Below are 18003 nucleotides of genomic sequence, written 5' to 3'. Positions count from 1 at the left end.
ATAGATGGCTTGTATACTTTTTATGGGACTCATAAGATGTGTATATCTGATGTACAAACTTAATTTCAGTATTTGCCTCTCAGACAGGTTTATGGTGCCCAAGTGCAGTCATACTGGATCCGAGCAAAGGTCCATCCAGGTTGGTAGCTGGGTTATGTGACAGCCTGTAGCAAATGTTTAGGAAAAGAGTACAAGAATAAAGCCAGTACACAATTATACGTCTTCTGGTATGTCCTCACAGATCCTAGCAGACTAGCTGGGGCTTATCTGAGACAGGGATTTAATTAATATCTTTGTATTTAATAGTTTTGATGTTTTTTCCCATCTGCAAATTTATTTATAACACTTTCTTCAATCTACTTATACTTTTTGTCTCCACAACACCCTATGGCAAGTAGTTGCACATGTGAGTTCACTGGCTGTGAAGAATACTTCCCAATTGCTTTAAACCAATTTTTGCATAGAGAGAAAATAATGGTGTTCTGCTCACCTTTCTTTGCTGTTTGTGATTTCGTATAGGTGTGTTATGTCTGTTATGTCACTATTCTTGCCCAAGCAAATCTGTCTGATCTCATCTCAAACAAAAACCTTCCCAAACCTATGACCTTTTCACCTTTCTATACACCTTTTCTAGCCCTTCCATCTTTTCTCTGGAATAAGGACCAGAAGTGCCTTTGACAGTCACACTGTGGTCATATCATGAACTTGCAGTTTTCAGGTTTGCTCTCTGCTCCTTTACTGATAAATCTTAACATTTGATTCGCCTTTCTGGACTGTCACAGGGTACTGAGCTGGAATTCTCACTGAAATAGCCAACACAACAGTTTCAAGATCTCTTTACTGCATAGTAATAACTTTGGGAGAGTGTACCATTGTAAGGGTTATTTTCCCTGGACCCGTTACTGTATACTGAGTTTGGCTTTCATCTGTCATTCTATTTACCAGCTCCTGAGATTGCAGTTTAAACTCTGACTTCTCTGAATAATCAATAGTCTTGTCACCTTGCCCTCCACTGCCTTTTCACTGAGAGCCACTTCCTGTACTTGACCATTTACTACCCTTTGGAAGTTTTTCTTTTAAAATATTATTGATTCATGAGAGGACTATTTCTTTTTCAATTAAATAACAAGGGAATTGCTCCCCTCAGATTTGATTGCTGTGGAAGACATAACTTTTTACACCCATGCCCTTTTTTATGTTTACAGCTTCAGTCTTCACACACAAGAATTAAAAGAAATGTTTTTATTTATCCATAACAGCTCTGGATCCTGCAGTCAAATATCTATAATTTTAAAAAGCATATGGTGATTACTGCAAACTCAAGTTAAAACATTGCTTTAGCCATATAGTCCTATGGTCCAGTAAAGCTCTCCATATATCTCCCAGTAATTATTTGTTTTGCAAAGCAGCAGGAAATCAAGATGTCTCTGCATATAAAACTTGGACAATAAAAGCAAAAAAATTTGTAATAGATCTCTTGTGGCTGAGACCAGCTGTGGCTAGCACAGGCTTTTCCCATGAGAATTCTTCTTGTGTTTTATAAATAAAGATAAAGTTTGGATGTTATTGGAACAGTGTCCCAGAACTTGGACAGTGCAGGCCTGGCCAATCAGACCTGGGGGAAGGCTTCTGACCAACCAATCTGGTGACTTTTGAATACTCTATATATATGATGAAATCAAAACAATAAAGGTCATTCCTTCTTGCCACTGAGAACTGGTGCTTTCTTTACTCTGCTAGCTGCTCAACAGTGACAGCCAGCGAGGACTGTTTGTATACTCCACTGAGTATCAGATATTAACAGTATAATAGGAAAGCTTTTCTGTCCTTAGCAGCTTTTCTCAATTGGGAAATCAAATGTCCTTTTATCCACCAGCCATAGATCAGGATTAGCTTTAGTACATTATTACTTAAAGTGCCAATATAAGATTTGTTAATTGGCATTGTGTCATGCTCATAATGCAAATAGCAATAAAAGACAGAATGAATGTCATCCCTGCCCCCAGTTGGTTAGTGGGCTCTTTTTCTGGCCATACCAAAGCACACTGCTTGCCCATCAAAGAGCACACAGCATGCATGAATATTTACCTCCAAACCTGTTTTATAATGGATGTCACTTCTGAAGACAGTATACTGTCACGCCTTGTTCCTTTCTGGCAGGTTACCCTGCTGTATCTGTAACCAGCACAGAGCACATGGTGCCTTGCTCCTCAGCTGCTGGTCTTCCTACTCCTTGAACCTTCCAGCTCCAGCACAATTTACAGTTAAAACCCAGCAGCATTTGTAGCACTTATGGCAAAATCACAAAGAATTAACTGTATTCCTCATGCTCAGGGTGGGGCAGAGACAGACTTTGCCCTGCAGATTTCTGGCTCTCCCTTCCAGGTGCCGCCTTGGACATTTTCAGGAGCAGATTGTCAATTGGGTATGGGTCTTGTGCCATCCTTTCTGTGGAGCTGGCAGTGTGCGTGAAAGCAGTGTGGGAGACATACATTGATCAGCTTTTCTAAGCCACCCAAAAGCAGAGCTACTCAGCACATGCAGATGGAAAATTAAAAAGCCTTACATAGAGGATTCAGCATGAAGGGCCTTTCACCTATGCCTTTGCAACTACACACAGCTGAGCAGAGGACAGCAGCAACCACACCTTGTGAATAGAGCTACTGGAGAAGGTGGCAGAGAGAGATTAAGAACTATTTTGGTGCCCACAGATACTGCTCCAGGCCCAAGACAAAACAATGTTGATATACTGAACTGGTGAGAGGCCCATGTGCTTTTTTTTTAAAGCTCTCCACCACTTCTGGCAAGAGTGAACTATTCATCCCTTGCAATGCCTTAAGCACCCAGACATACTTTTACACAAGAATTAAGAATGTCAGACTAACTCTTCCTTCCCAAGGAATCTAATAAAATTATAGGCCTGACTTAATCCTGATTTAGTTATATACAGTACTCTTAAATTTAAGCCAAATTAAGCTAATACTACAGGGTGTTATTAGCTGTGGATAGCAGGCAGCTGTTGAAAATCTGTGAAAGTTGTGTCCTTAGCTGGGTCATCAGTGTCAAGAGGAAGGCCTGCAAAAATAAAAAATAATATTTATACCACTGTTGCTAATGTATAAAGCTTGAGGATATTTATGTTTAACATAATTAAAGACTGATTAAAACCTTTTGGAATCTCATAGTTGTGTTTTCCCTTGATGTACCAGTCTGCAATTTCAGCATGACTCTCGAGACCTCAGAGGGCAGAGTGAGTATAAAGACTAATGCATCAAAGAGCAAAAGGTTTAAGTGTTATGGAAAGCTTAAATCCTCCAAACAGGATCACTCCTGACAGAGAATCAGAATCAATAACAGCAGCTATTGTCAGTACCCAACAAATAAAGCTTGTATACTGAATGTTTTCAAACTCAGAGAAGGATGAGAAAAAAATTGTGAGCAGTGGATTGAATCTGGGATTCACAATTCCTACAGGTTAAAATCTCAGTAGCTACTAAAAGTCAGTTGTCTGATTTCCCTGCCTCAGCCTGGTGATGCAACTTACAATAACTCCTGCTCCAGAGGAACTTGGAGTTCCTTCATAAAAGCTTTGTATTTTGTTGCTGTTTTCTAAACAGATTGTGAGGTACCTATGACAAAAGAAACATTTTTAGTGATTTTTTAACTTGGGCTTATTACAGCAGTGTGAAAAGACAACCAGTCTCTATGAGACTGAGGCTGCTGCTGAAGAATCCCACACAATCACAGAATATTCTCAGTTGGAAGTGATACACAAGGATCAAGTCCAACTGTCAAGTGCATGGCACATTGGGGGATTGAATTAGTGACTTTGGCATTATTGGCACCATGCTCTAACAACTAGGAGCTAAATATAAGAACATAAACTATAAGAAGCTACTATGTGCCAGCTCCAGAAATGATCAATGTTAAGCAATTTTATGTACACATAAAAGGGTCAGCTTCACATGGCTGGAGTTGTACAGGTAAAATTCTCACTCTGCTTGAAGATTAAACTTTTACCAGGGCATACTCTAGATCATCTTAAGGTTATAGCATAACTGATTTGAAGAATATTTGCCTAGGCAGGTAAGTTTAAAATCTGGAGTCTCTAGAAGAGTACGTGAGTGTAAAAGCTATCTTCTACAGCAAAGAAAGCTGGAGCTGACAGACTTGGGTGTCTCTATTAGGAATGAGATTAAACCTCCCAAAAGATGTGGGTGAAAAGCCTTTCACATCAGCTCCTCCCTGTAGCAGGAATGACACTATCTGTTACTGTGTAATTCTGAATATTTTATTGTTTGAACATTGGACAGTTTAATTGCTATAAACACCAGCATGCCATTTCACCCTGCATATGCCTGGAGATGTCTTTTGTGTTTACTGGTTGGTTTGTTTTGGTTTTTTTTTTTAATGTTGAACATGACAAAGCATTTTAAAGATACTTCATGTTCTAGCACAGGCACAGGAACTCCTGCCAAGTGCTCGTTCACCCCTAGGAGCAAAAAGCCATCCCTTCTCTTCTTGCAGCTCCCATGCAGAGGAATTCAAAAGCATTTAGGAAATACTACCTGCCTATAAATGAGTACATGATGTGAAGAAGTACAGCCACAATTAGATCAAATATGGCAAAGTTACAGCTCATTGTAGCAGTTGCAAAAGGTACCTGTTAAGTCTGAACCAGAGAAACCAGCACTGACAAACACAGCCTGTACTGCACTCTTTTGGAAAGGGTCATTGCTCTGGTGCAAATTATTTTTGGTGTGATAGCAAAGCCATGTTCCCTAAGGAATTGCAGTTCTGGACTACACTCCAGCATGGGACTCCTCAAAGCTTAAGTGCTGGGTTCAGGTGAGAGTTCTGAGGACAGTCATGAGTATTTTGTGTCCTATCTTTCTGATGGATCATGCTTTCATCAAGGATGCCTCCCCAGCCTAGGATCTCCTCTTGAGCTCAAATGCCAGCACCGTTTCTTCCACAAAGACACACAGAGCTTTCTTGCATTTTTTCTTTAACAAGATACAGGTTTTTACCCAGGCAGAGCGAACATCCATCTAATCCAGCACCCTCTGACAGTAATTGATAGCAAATATTCCCTTCTCATCTCCTGAACAGGATAAACAGGGGATAACACTTCTGCTATGCTCTCCCACTTCTGACAAGACTGTTTGAGAAATTCCCATTGGGGGGCTGTAACCCCACCTTTGTGTTAATAGTTCTCCATGGGCTTTTCTCACTGGAGTTTGCCTGATAGTTTTTGAGTCCCATCAACAGCACTGAGATACCTAACCTGACAGTTAAAGCACTTACAAGGAAGGTGGCTCCCTCAATTATGTTTTCCTCATGCCTGAGGGAACTCAGACCTACCTCTGTCAGGAGAGATACCTGGGGCCATAAATCTTCCCAGTCCATTGGATAGGCAGGTTTCTCTAACTACCTGATAGCACAAGGCATCTTCATCTTCAGGCATATTTTTAGTAGCCTCTGGGCAGGTTGAGGGCGAAGATTAACCATGCAGGGTAAAAGAGAAGCTCTAAGGAAGACTGATTAAAATGGCACAGGGGTGGTACATTGACATAAGCATAAAAAGAGGACTGTCAATGTGCCTTTCTTAAAAACCAATTATATGAGTGAAACGTCTGCACATTCTCCACATGTTGGGATCTCATCCATTGGAAAGAATGAAGAGCCTCAGGTTTAAAGTCCTTCAGAGCATGCATTGCTTCCTACTGGAGTGTAAGGGCACCCAGGTCCATCCCACAAAGTCAGCTGCATCTTCAGATAAGATCGTGCCACTCACGTTCACAAGAATTTAATGGTTGTGGTCATCAACACATATGGGCCTTAGACAGGGGAATCCCTACTCATAAATTTAGCTCTGTTTTATCACATAAAAATTACTTTTCTCCAAGTTCTTTCCTTAGTCAAGTCTTCAGTGAAGCACACCCCTCCTCAAATCTATCAAACATTTCCAGATGATATTGCCATGCTGCTTAAAGGCAGATGAAAGCAGGTGGTGACGCTGTCACAGCAATCGGCAGCAGCAGCACAGCTCCCTCAAGTAGCTTTGATTTGGCAAAGAAGATGAAGAGGCACTTCTCCATGATCCCTGTGGCATTAACTTTGCTGGTAGTAGCTTTTATTTCCCATTTTGTTGGTTGAGCAAGTTCTCTTTCCTCCGGAGAGACTGCCAAGGTGCTTTAGGAGACATGCAGGACATTCAGCCTCCTCAGGCCCAGTGCCACTGAGGAATCACATGGGGTGTGCAGGGATGCCCCAATTCCCAAGCAAGACAGGAAGGACATTTTCACAATGCTTCCTGCATGCTGATTTGCACAGATCCAAGACTAAAATCAAATCCTTCACACATACTGGCAGGTGGCATCTAATGTGCAGATACCAAAGGCTGGGTGTCACATAGATCCTGAAAATATCCCACTTGCTCGTGCACACTGGCTATTTGCATGCAGATGTTGCCAATATCAAGAAGTCAAATTTGTGCTACCATTTTTGCCTCTTCCCTAATAGCAGGCACTTTTTGCTATCACTTGTAGAAACTTGTTAAAGAGCACACAAATGCCATAAAGGACCAGCAAAGCCTTGGCAACTGACCTTTCCCCAACCCTGAGAACCTTTGATGGTTCAGACCCAAAACCAAGGTAAAATGGTACTGCTAGTTTCTACTCTGGATTAAAGGGTTTCGAAGGGTGTCATATGACTGCTGCTTGACATGGGCATTTGTTGAAGCAAATATTTGAAAAAAGAGCTTGAATAGCTCTTAATTAAATGGGTTTGTATTGTGCTCTGTGAGGGTGTGCCCCATCCTGGCTGGCAAAGCAAAACAGGTAAAAACAAAAGCAGTAACTAACACTGAAATACAGGGAGAGATGGGGGGGCTCCACACACCTTGGGACTTAAAACTCTCTTCAACCTTTGGTCTTGTTCTCAACGCAAACAAAAAGCACGAGAGAAGGTTTCATTGGGGTTTATAAAGAAGCTGTTTAGCAGTAAAAGCTGATCTACAGGCAGTGGACAAAAGAACAATAGCCCTGCCGAAATGCTACACGGGGCTGAGGTTCTGTAAGGAGTAATTTCAAGTCAAGACTGGGAAAGATCAAATAGCAGCTGGAAAGCAAGAATATACCAGGGAGGGGGGGAGAAAGCAGCTACACTGCTTCAGCACAAAGAGCTAAAAATACAGAATAAAAAATACATATGTTATTAGGCAGCTTTTTTGCTTTGTTAACTCCATTTGCATTGGTAAATAAACCAGATTTTTAAAATTTTCCTATTTAGGCTTCTCATCTTAGTACAATTTCAACAGTATTGTGTAACTGCACCCCCTCTTTCATGAGGTTTTACTGAAGCTTAGAACCACATGGGTACTGAGGCACCATTGAAGTAAATGGAATCAGACACCTCAATGCTTTTCTCAATGTGACCCTTTGACCACACTGGAAATCTGCAGCTGCACGAGGGGACACATTCCCACACAATCACACTGGTTTACATACACATCTTAGGATATAACTAAATTGCTTTTCCTGTGTGTGCAAGTGGGATGCTGATGCCACAAATGCAATTCCACTGCTGCCCATCTCTGGTTCTTGTTGAAGTCTTAGTCATGTCCTGGAAGTCGCTGTGCAATGATGTGTTAAGTTGAAGTCATGTTAACACTCCCACATATCCAAAGGCTCCTCTCAGAGATCTAAAATTTTAGAAAGCCCATTTGACACTCTTGCTTCTGCTTATTACACCTTGGTTTTCTTAGCTAATTTTGGCATTGTCTGATTTCTGTTTTCATACTTATATGCATATTTTTTTTCACATACTTAGAAGCTTTACTTTAGCCCTACATTCTGCATTTCCTTTCTTTAAATTAGATATGATGCATGCTTTTTCAGGAAGATGAAAGCCTCAGTCTTCAGGTGAGCTCACTTCTCCAGAGCTCTCTGCAACTGCAATTCATTACAAATTTGAGTTTAGGTTTATGCCTAAGTCATAGGTATATCTTCAAATTTTGTGGAAACCTTTTGTAGGTGACAAGCTCAGCTAAATTTCTGTTTCAGTGGAAAAAAAGTGAAAACCAACAAATAAAACTAGAGAGGTAATATATAGTGTGCAAGGATACTCATTAAAAAGGTATCTGTATGGTAAACTATTACAGCAGCAAAAAAATGGATTAAGGAAAAATAGCTGTCACCAACAAAAACAGATAATATTTTAAGTGCTTCAACTGATCATTTAAAATAGGGCCTCAGCTTTCCAAAGCTTATGTGATTTCAGTCATGGTCAGCAACGTTCACTATTCTAATGTGATTCCTCACTTTCTCACTGTTTGCCATTTCAGAAGCAATTCAGCAGATGTTAATTAACACCTGTGATAGCTAATATATTACCTAGAGCCATTTTCCTATCTAGTGCTAGTCAGTTGAGAATTGAGCCAGGAACAAACCATAACTTGCCAGCCTTGCCAGGAGAATTAAACTACTTCTAAATGCCCAGTGTAGTATCTAGTTGTTGGTTTGTCTCTTCCTTAAATGTATGCCAGTGCAAAATGCTGCCCCTGTATATTCTGCACATCTGCTTATTTCATAAATTCTACTTTTCTAGCTGTTTTAGGGTCTAGCAAGGAGATTTTATACCTATTGGTATACCAAGAAAAGAACACAAGAATAGAGAAGTCAGAAAACGTGTTTTCTTCTCTTCCTCCTCCTCCTCTGTACAGAGGTCTGAGCTACAGCATTTCTAGGAAGTACTGTTGGCAGGATTTCTCTTTGAAGTTTACGCCATGCTTTTAGTCCTGAACCCAATGATTCACAGGACAGGTGAACCAACTCTGATTTTTGGAAACCTGTCACTAAATGCACATGCCAAGATAAACACAACTAAGAATGCACAGACTATGAGGCTCCTTCTGTTTCCCAGGTAGCCATAGCTCTAAAATCAAGACTAAGGCTCAGTTCTGCTCCTCTTCATAAAATTCAGTGGGAAAGAGTCTAGAAACAGATCTATTTTAACTTTTGCTTTTCCCTTGGCCACTGAAGTGCTGCCCACTCTCCTGTTGCTGAGAAGCTCTTGTGAGATCAGCGGATGGTTTATCTGCTCAAACATTTACAGACTGAGGATAAAACAAAGATGTGGAAAACAAAATGAACTTAAGCCAGCAGTGAGAAAAAAAAAAGTGAGTCACCAAAGTTCAAGTGCACACTACCTCTAATTTTTCACTTCAACAGGCATACAAAGGTATGGCTCTTGTTTTCAGTAATGGGGAGAGTCATGCTGTTTGCCTCCTTGTGTAAAAGGAACTACCACGATGGACAATGACTTTTGATGAGGGGAAAGATGTGAGACATAGCAAACAGGCAGCAGAAGATTCATAGCACACACAGGCTTGTGCCTGAGAATGAAGCCTTTTTCCCACATCCCAAACAATCTGATAGTGTGGTAACTAATACCCTGAAAAAAAAAACCCAACATTCTAACTCATTTTACTTGCAAGAAACATGATGTTTAGATGAGGATTACCCACCAGGGTAGATTTTTTGTTTAAAATCATGCCTTACAGCTATCATGGAAAGCTATTTGCTATCCCCAAAACACTTATTATCTGATGCTATATTGCTTTAGCTAGATAAAATGGGCAGTAAATCAAATACATAAGCTGCAGCTGCTAATCAATACACTTTAGTTGAAGATTACATCCAAATATTGTTTCTTAGAGCTCCTAGTGAATTTCAGATGTATCATTAAGGATAAAACTGATCAACTACTTCTCTATGTCTGGTGTCTATAAAATTGAGCAACTTTCTTTCTTTTGTTGTATCCTGAAATGAAAAATCACAGCCAGCAGGTCTCCCATCTTATTTACAATAAATTAGTGGTGAAGGGGAAAGGTTTGCTTTCCAAAATGGTGTAATGATATGTTCTCAAATATCATTCTCTAAGCAAACCTCTCTTGCCCCAAGCTTTTAAAATACATCTTAGAAAACACCAGGTTTGGGTGTCTCTGTTTTGTCCTACCAGAGAGAATCCCAAAAGGCAGCAAAATGAGCTTCTGGTTTGTGCCTGCATTTGAAACAGCTTGTCTTCTGATGAGATATCAGCTATTTAAAGGAGCCAAATTAAACATGGGCTTTAAGGTGGAGCATCGAGCTGTGCTGGCCAGGCCAAGGCCCGTTCTGTTCTTCAGATTTTAGCCTTCATATGAGGTTATCTTGCTAAGGGACAAGACTTGATATTTTAAATATAAAATTATCACTGGTGGCACTACAGTGAAGAGAGAACAAAAAGCCCCAACAAACCAAAAACACAGCACCACAAAAAACCCAAACAAAAAACCCAAACCACCTCCAAACTAAACAAAAAAACCCCCACAACCCACCCTGTCCCCCTCAAAAAACTCCAAACAGTGAAGACTCCTCCCCTAAACAGTAAGGTCCCCCCCATTCCTTCAATTCAGTTTAAGTCGTACCCTGACATAACACCTGACCTTAAAAGTCTTGAGGCTTTCAAGGCATTTATTCCAGCATTTCCAATTTAGGATCATTTTCTGCAGGTGCTCCCTATAATCTTTGTTGAGGTCCAGACTGACCAACCTACAATAGCAGGGAATGATTCACCAGGCAACCACTCAGAGATTTATTTTTAGTTTTGGCAAGAGCAGGAATAAGCAAGCATATACTTTGCAAGTTTATTTGAAAAGTTCACTCTATTTGCTAATTTTTTTTTTTTTTGCCCCAAACCAGCAATCCTTAGTATCTAGGATAATATTAAGAAAATTGCACTATAACTGACATAGCTGAGGTTCACCTCATCTGCTTATTTCCATTTATTTTGTCAATATGTCACTGTTTGCTTTTAAAAATAAACAGCAAGTACTTTCTCAGTCACCCTATTTCCTAAACTTACTTTCCGATGCATGATCTTTATAGAGAAGATGAGAAAAATACTCATGCAAAGTGTGCAAACTGCCTTTTAATAATCCAATACCCAGAAACGTGCTATTGTTATAACAGAGCAAGTATTGTCCAATACATAAGAAATTATTTCCGCTTCAAGGGCTAAAAAAAATTATTCAGGTGCTCCATAAAATGCCAGGTTATTTTTTCTGTATCAGCTTAATTCATTTACACGTCGACAGATTATTTAAGCTTTATCTGTTGCTCAGATGAGAAACAAGAGGACTATTTCTGTGCAACACGTTGGTTATGGCCAAGAGGCCTTCTTCCCTCCTGGAACGTGGGTCAGCACTGTGCTGCAGGTATTGCTGTGCACAGAGGGCGGGGAAAGTGAGACGAGGCAGTCAGCCCGTTTTCTCATGGATCTAGTTTTTCAGTGGCTGCTATCATATTCATTGAAGCAAGGATTTGACTTAGCAGGAAGATAGAATTACGTCTCCTTCCCACAGCTCAAGGTCAGGATAAAGATGGAGGAGGGCTGTGAGGCATTTCATGTGTGTTTATTGACTTCGTATTCTGACCAAATTTCCAAGATGAAAGTATCATGCACAAGGATTAAGACATGGCTAATATTTAGTCACATATTAACCAGTATTGATATTGAATCTTAGCAGCAGCCATCTGAACAGCACACCAGGCTTTTCAAATGAAACCCAAATTGGATATTTCTTGTGCCTAGGTAAAGACATGCAACTAAAAAACCTGAGACATTTCCAAAGAGCAAACAGAGGTTTACTGTAGAACAAGGCAGCTTTGAGGTACAGAAGAGAGGAGGAAACTGTATTTTCACAACAGTGTAAGGATTAAAAGTGCAGAAAAGCATCTACATGAGATACATAAAACACTTGTCTGCATTCATTCTGCAGCCTCTGGATAGTTCTGAGGACCTGACCCTCACAGAACTCACACCAAACCAGATGCAGGAGTTAAGAAATGAACCAGTGCAATTTCTGCTTACTTGTTCTTCCATTTTGGACACACACATACAAAAACGTTTCTTTGGACCTCAGAATACATATACACAAGCAGACTATTTTTGCCTGTAATAAACAGGAACAGTTTGCCTTCCAAAGGTAGTATGGCAACCCTGGCAGCAAAGCCACCTCCTTCTGCCTCCTTCACCGCGCTCCCATCCCAGGTTATAGCTGTAGCTGAAACACAGTTTTTCTTCATCCACCTGCTTTTAAACATTCCTCCTTCTCTCTCACCCCCTTTTCCTAAGACTAGGTTTGCTTCAATTGCTTCTTTTCAAGAGAAGGATTTCAGATGCCCCTTGACTGAAGAGGCCTCCCGTAAGAAAATCACCTCTGAAAAGAAAGTTTAAAAACTCCCCTCACCCTGCCCCAGATCTTTGCTTTGTCTGTAACATAAAAAGGCAGTCCAAATCCAGTACCTTGTCGTTTTACTAAATGAAATTTAAAAAGCATGTATGTGTACACTAGGTGAAAAGAAAAGCTTTTCTAGATTTGATGCTACAGTCCCTTTGTCCTTGGGTTCCAGAGACTGAAGGAGTGAATGATCAGGGAGCACCCCAGCAGCTAGGTTGTCTGAGTTTATTGCAGAGGAGCTTTCAAAGTTCATTACATATTATTGTGCACATTGAACCATGGGGCACTTGCCCAGCATCTAGTGCATAATTTCAGTGATTGTCAATGGCTGGTTTAATCCATACTTTCAACTGGAATTCAGTTATTTCCATACTTTCAACTGGAACTCAGTTATTTCCTTTCCAGTCACTTTTTATTTTTAATTGACCTCAAATTATTAGTTACAACCAAACAAAATCATAACTGCATAATACTTGACTGTTAGGAAATGATTTTCAGTCCCTGCCACTATGTAGTATCTCATATTCAGAAAAAGTCTAAAACCATTTTAACAATATAAATATATTGCAAATGCATTTAAAATAAATAAGTCAGTTGTTGCTACATCACCTAATATCAAGAAATGTGTAATTGCCAAGTATTTTTAGCTGATTTTGCTCTGTAAGGCACAATACCAGTACAAATCTGGCTTATATTTACTTGTCCAAAAATCCAAGAGCTCTTAGAGGGAACAAGATAACTGCTCAAGTGAAAGCACGTTATCTCACCATCAGAAGAAATCCTGGGACACTTAACCTTGCTTCAAAAGCCTTGGACATGGTAAACAGTAAACACTTCCAATGCTGCCCAAGCCTATTTCCACATTAAAACTACAACCCTGCTTGTGCTCTCCGGGGCTGGTCTCATCTCCCAGAAGAATGTTTACATCTTATTGCACAATTTCTTCATTGGAGCTTCATTATGCCAGTTATCACCAATTATGCAAAAATCACGTATCCCCTGGGTAAATAGTGAGAATTGCTAGACAACATGGGCCTCCCTCTGTAGCAGAACTATGAGGGACCAGTCTCTGAAACACCTGCTTAGTATTACACAGTAAGAAGAGGGATAATACCAGCACAGTCCTGCCTTTTCCATACGTAAATGCGATGTGATGTGGGACATGGATGAATGCAAGAGCCTGCCCCTCACAGTACCTCTTATCTGACCCCTGCGGGAGATGGAGCATGGGTTAACAGCAGAACAGGTGCATTTACGGCACCGCTGGAGGTCCTCGGCCCTGAAATTAGATAAGAGCACTTTGTTCCCCCCTTCCTTCAATAAGACAGCTCGTGCGATGAAAGCAGCAAAGAGGCTCCTCGGCTTGAGAGCCAAAAGGAGCTGGGTCACAGGCTTGAGAAGTCAGCACGTTGGCTCCTGGCAAGGGCTGCGGGAAGGTTCAGAGACCCCCACCATCGGCCTTGGGATAGCACCTTTGAGTCTGCTCACCACAGTACAGGGAGTGGGGTGTTTATTTGTGGGCTTTTTAAAAGACAATCACATCATCCCGTCATCTGGGGGTTTGGTATTGGCGGTGTTCATGTAACCCAGCACGCGATTCCCTGGCCTGGCAGCGGTGCCGGGCTCCCCGCAGTGTCCGCTCAGGGTTTGGGAGGCTGCTGCCACACACCTCCCCGTCACCCACGGGTCCGAGCCCAGCTGTGGGGCAGTCACTGATTCCGGCTGCCTGTCCCGCCAGTCCTCCGGCCACCCGTCCAGTGGCAGCTCCTCGGCAATGTCCTCCCGGGCTACTCGGCCCCTTGGGCGGCATGGCCTGGGGCGCCGCCGCCGTCGAACACCTCGGGGCTGTCGGCCAGCAGCGAGGTGCGCACCTTCCGCCGCTCCTTGAAGCGGCCCGAGTGGGACACTCGGAGGCTCCGCCGGTTGCCCACTGCCGTTCCCGCGGCGTCGCCGCTGCCGAAGGGAGCGGGCTGCTCCTCCCGGCCGTCGGGGCTGGGGGCCTCTGCGGGGGTCTCGCTGGCGGCGGGGTGCGGCGGAGCCACCGCCGCCTCCTTGTGCTTCTTCTTGCTGGTCAGCGATTTCCACCAGGGCCCCGCCGAGCCCTTCACGCCGGCCCGGGGAGCGGCGGTGGCCGCGGCGCTATCCGCCATCTCGGGCTCCTGCGGGGAGGAAGAGGGCGAGGGCGAGTTGGCAGCTGGGCACGCCGCCTCTGCTCTCGGGCGGCGCCGGGACCCCTCTGCCCGGCACCGGGGACGGGCGGCGCTGCCGGGGAGGTGTGCCCGGAGCCCGGGAGCGACCCGCGGGGAGGGACGAGTCGTGCGCCGGCGGCCGGGCAGGCACGGGGGAGCGTCCTGCGCCCCGTCGAGCGGCTCGGAAGCGCCGCCCGCCTCCGTGCGCGGCTCCACAGTCACAGGTAAATAAAGCCCCGGAGCCCAGCCGCGGGATCCGCTCCCTGAGCTCGCCACCCCCCATCCCCAGAAGTAGACCCGAGATCCGGTACCTTGGAGCTGCTACCTCCCCGCGGGACGGGGCCGGGAGCCCGGCGCGTCCTGGAGCTCCTGCGATGGTGCTCCCCTTGCTCCCTCCCTCCTCCCTCCTCTCCCCGCCCCGCCGGCTCCCTGCGCAACAGGTACGGGAGGCGACACTGACCTGCAGCGCCCGCCCTGAGCGCACTCCTGCCCCACGGGGAAGCGCGGCCGCCGCTGCCGCCCACGGCCCTGCGGCTACCCCGGCGCGGCGGGAAGGAGGGCAGCGGCCGGCGGGGAGCGCGGCCGGGCGGCTGTGCGGGGCGGTGCGGAGCGGCGGCAGGTGCCGGTCGGCCCCGCGGCTCGCCCCGTGGGCGGAGCGGCTGCCCGGCCAGCCCCGGGGCCGGGCGTCTCCCGCTCACCTGCCCGGCTCCCGCGGGGCGGGGCAGGACGGGCCGGGCTCGGGCCCGCGGGGAGAACGGGAGAAGGGTCGGTGTCCCCTGCAAGGAGAACCGCCGCGGGAGAGACAGCGGGAAGAGGAGAAGGGAGCCTCAGCGCTGGTGAGGCAGCACCGTGAAATCCGGGGCTGCCGAGGGTGTATGGCTGCGGTGCTGCCAGCGTGCGTGGCTGAAACAAAATATCTCTGCTTTTTGTTTGTGCAAGTGATGGATGTGCGTGGGTGGGTATTTTGTAGCCTCGAAGAAAATAGAATAGTGGTTAACTGCCCTTTAAAAAACGAGTGGAACTGTAGGTGACGCGGTGTAGGTGATACTTGTATTCAAACTGACTTAGTATTGTGACTTTGACTCTCTGTGCGAAGATGCATACAAGGCCATCCAAGCGACTTTACCTCTTTTAATTCATCCAGAAAAGAGAAAAAATATTTGCTTGTGCCACACCGTGTGTTTAAAGTGATGATTTGTTCTTTGGAGAACTATGCCATGTAATATGCGTCTGATTCCTAGTGCCCTTCCCATCAGCTATACAGTCTGATCCATATCAGACTGTATGTATCTGTGCCCATCCATATACAAGGATGCCTATGATGGTGTGGAAGAGTTTGTGAAAGAATCGTATTTCAGCCTCACCTTCTTTTGCAGATCAACTTCTTCTACCTGCAGCTTCCCTGAATAGCCCATAAAGATAAGAGGCATGGAAACTGGTGAATGCAGGTTACTGAGAGAGAGGAGCCTGGGGCATGCACTTATGTTACTCTGTAGATTGCCCTCTTCAAAGGCAAAGGCTTTTGGATAGCATACACACTTGAAAGTACTTCAAACTGTCTATCATACTAATTAAAATCAACAGAAAAAAAATTCTCCTATGGAGTAAAACACTAACTTCCAGTGATAAAAGATGGTCTTTACATTCCCTCCTAACAAGCAAGCAACTAACATTTTCTAAGACACAAAGCACCAGGGCATCAAGCTCTCTTGGGCCAAGGATAGCAGCAGACCACAGGGTCAAGTTTCTCCTTGTAACTTTGACCTACTGCTTTGCTACTCACTTGTATCTGTAGAGAAAGAGAACACCAGCATCTCTCCCCATCTTGTATCCAAGAGAAGTACCTGGGAAAAAGGAACTTTATGGAGAAATAGAGGTAGTTTTTATTTTTAAATGCTCTTTTCACAGAAACATTACTGGCTGTCTTTTATAGCTTTCACTCTGCAAATAGGCTTATACAAAACATTTAATGTTTATTTTATTTTTATTACCATATACTAGACCTCTGACCTCTTAGCTTACAAAATCCCAAACTTACATCAAATCAGTGTGGTTTTTTTCAGTTAAACCCATTTCAAAGACTCCTAGAAGGAGAGATTTTTCCTTTTTGACAGTGTACTGAAAGCAGAGTCTACGGAGAGGCAGGTTGGAAAGCTTTGTAAGAGACGTGGGAGTGGGAGGATGATGCCTGCATGAGTGGTGGTGCAGGAGGACAGCAAAACCTGCTCTGCTTTTGAAAGTCACAACATGCTGTTCCACAAGATTGTCACCAAGGTTAGTGTTTATATAAAAACAACTCTGACAGTGAAAATGTATGCTCTCTGCCTTTCTTGCTGCAACAGTACATGTTGCATTCCTTCAGTATACATATATTTATGGTGTTTATTTAAAAAGAAAAGTAAATAACATATTGTCTGTTTCAATGCATGGAAGTTGGATAGTACATTCATTTAATAAGACTGCTATCATTGCAGGAGGCTGGGATAAAAAGCAGTGAGGTTTTGTAGTGCCAGCTAGGGTGGATGTGCAGGAGTCTAGCTGATGCCCCAGTAAACTGCAAAATAAAACTGTATGGCCTTTTTTTCACATTATATCACGCTCCTTTTGTGTACAATTGGACCATATTGACATAAGTTTCTTCATAATTCTGCAGGCTCTCTAAAACTCAGAAATATCCTGGTATTACCAAGATTTAGATTCTCAAAGATTGACTTTAATGTCAGTCCTCAAAATAATCTTATTTACAACCCCTGTTACTGCAGTGAAAGAAAAAAATATAGTGCCCGTTGCAGTTCTCATTGTCGTTTTTCCAAACTTTGCAGACCCTACTGTGCTCAAGTTGAAACTGGGCTCTGGAAACCTTGGATTTCCAAACCACACCTGTAACTTATTGTTTTGAGGGGACTCATCTTGGCAGGACTAGAGAGGTACTGTCCACTGCACACATCAGCCTTCTCAACACCATGGAACAATTTGGTTTCCAAAACTCTGATGTTGAATACAGTTACAATTATACCAAGGGAACGCAATGGTGCTCCCAGAAACATAAAATGCACTACTGATATTGCTATCAGATCTCTCATTTATGCTGAAACCCCAGACCATCCAGTAAATGTACTGAATGTTTGAATCATGGGTTTCTCAAATGCTAACTTTAAGACCAAGGACGTGTTCAGGCCAACTGAAAAGAGCATATGGCACTGGCACCTGTAAGGAGCAGAGCTCTGCTAAGGTCCACATTCCCACCAATATTCAGTATGTTTGTATCTTGAAGTTTCAATTAAACTTTTAACCCTGCCCTGACATACAACTGAGCAATTTGCTCATAGAAAGAATATTGCAACACTGATACCTGCTGGCTCAAGCTGGTCCTTCAGCATTAAGCAATCAAATCAGTGTTTGGAGCTCCTAAGTCTCAGAGCCTAAATGTCACATTAATTTAAACCAGTGGACCTCTGTGTACAGGAAAAGACCACACAAAGAACTGGGTCCATCTGCATCAAGCTGTCAATTCAGAAGAAGCCAGCA

The 18003-nt window shown here is 43.5% G+C and overlaps 1 protein-coding gene across 2 annotated transcripts; it reads right to left on the bottom strand.

Moving 5' to 3' along the window:
- Window positions 1–13779: 13779 nt before the first annotated feature.
- PRR15 (proline rich 15) lies at window positions 13780–15067 on the bottom strand. 2 transcript variants are annotated; one of them, XM_085051014.1, is made up of 2 exons: window positions 14936–15067; window positions 13780–14445 (listed from the first exon to the last, which is right to left on the bottom strand). In XM_085051014.1, the coding sequence occupies exon 2, from the start codon at window positions 14434–14436 to the stop codon at window positions 14074–14076; it is 363 nt and encodes a 120-aa protein (XP_084907140.1). In that variant the 5' UTR covers window positions 14437–14445; window positions 14936–15067; the 3' UTR covers window positions 13780–14073. The 2 variants fall into 2 exon arrangements, with proteins under 2 accessions (XP_084907140.1, XP_084907139.1); XM_085051013.1 differs by lacking the exon at window positions 14936–15067 and adding an exon at window positions 14787–14866.
- Window positions 15068–18003: the final 2936 nt, after the last annotated feature.

This window comes from Lichenostomus cassidix, chromosome 2 (genome assembly GCF_008360975.1).
Source record: "Lichenostomus cassidix isolate B80296 chromosome 2, HeHo_3.0, whole genome shotgun sequence".
In the NCBI taxonomy this organism is placed as follows: domain Eukaryota; kingdom Metazoa; phylum Chordata; class Aves; order Passeriformes; family Meliphagidae; genus Lichenostomus; species Lichenostomus cassidix.
Note: the sequence above shows the minus strand (reverse complement) of the source record. Positions and strands in the feature narration are given on the sequence as shown.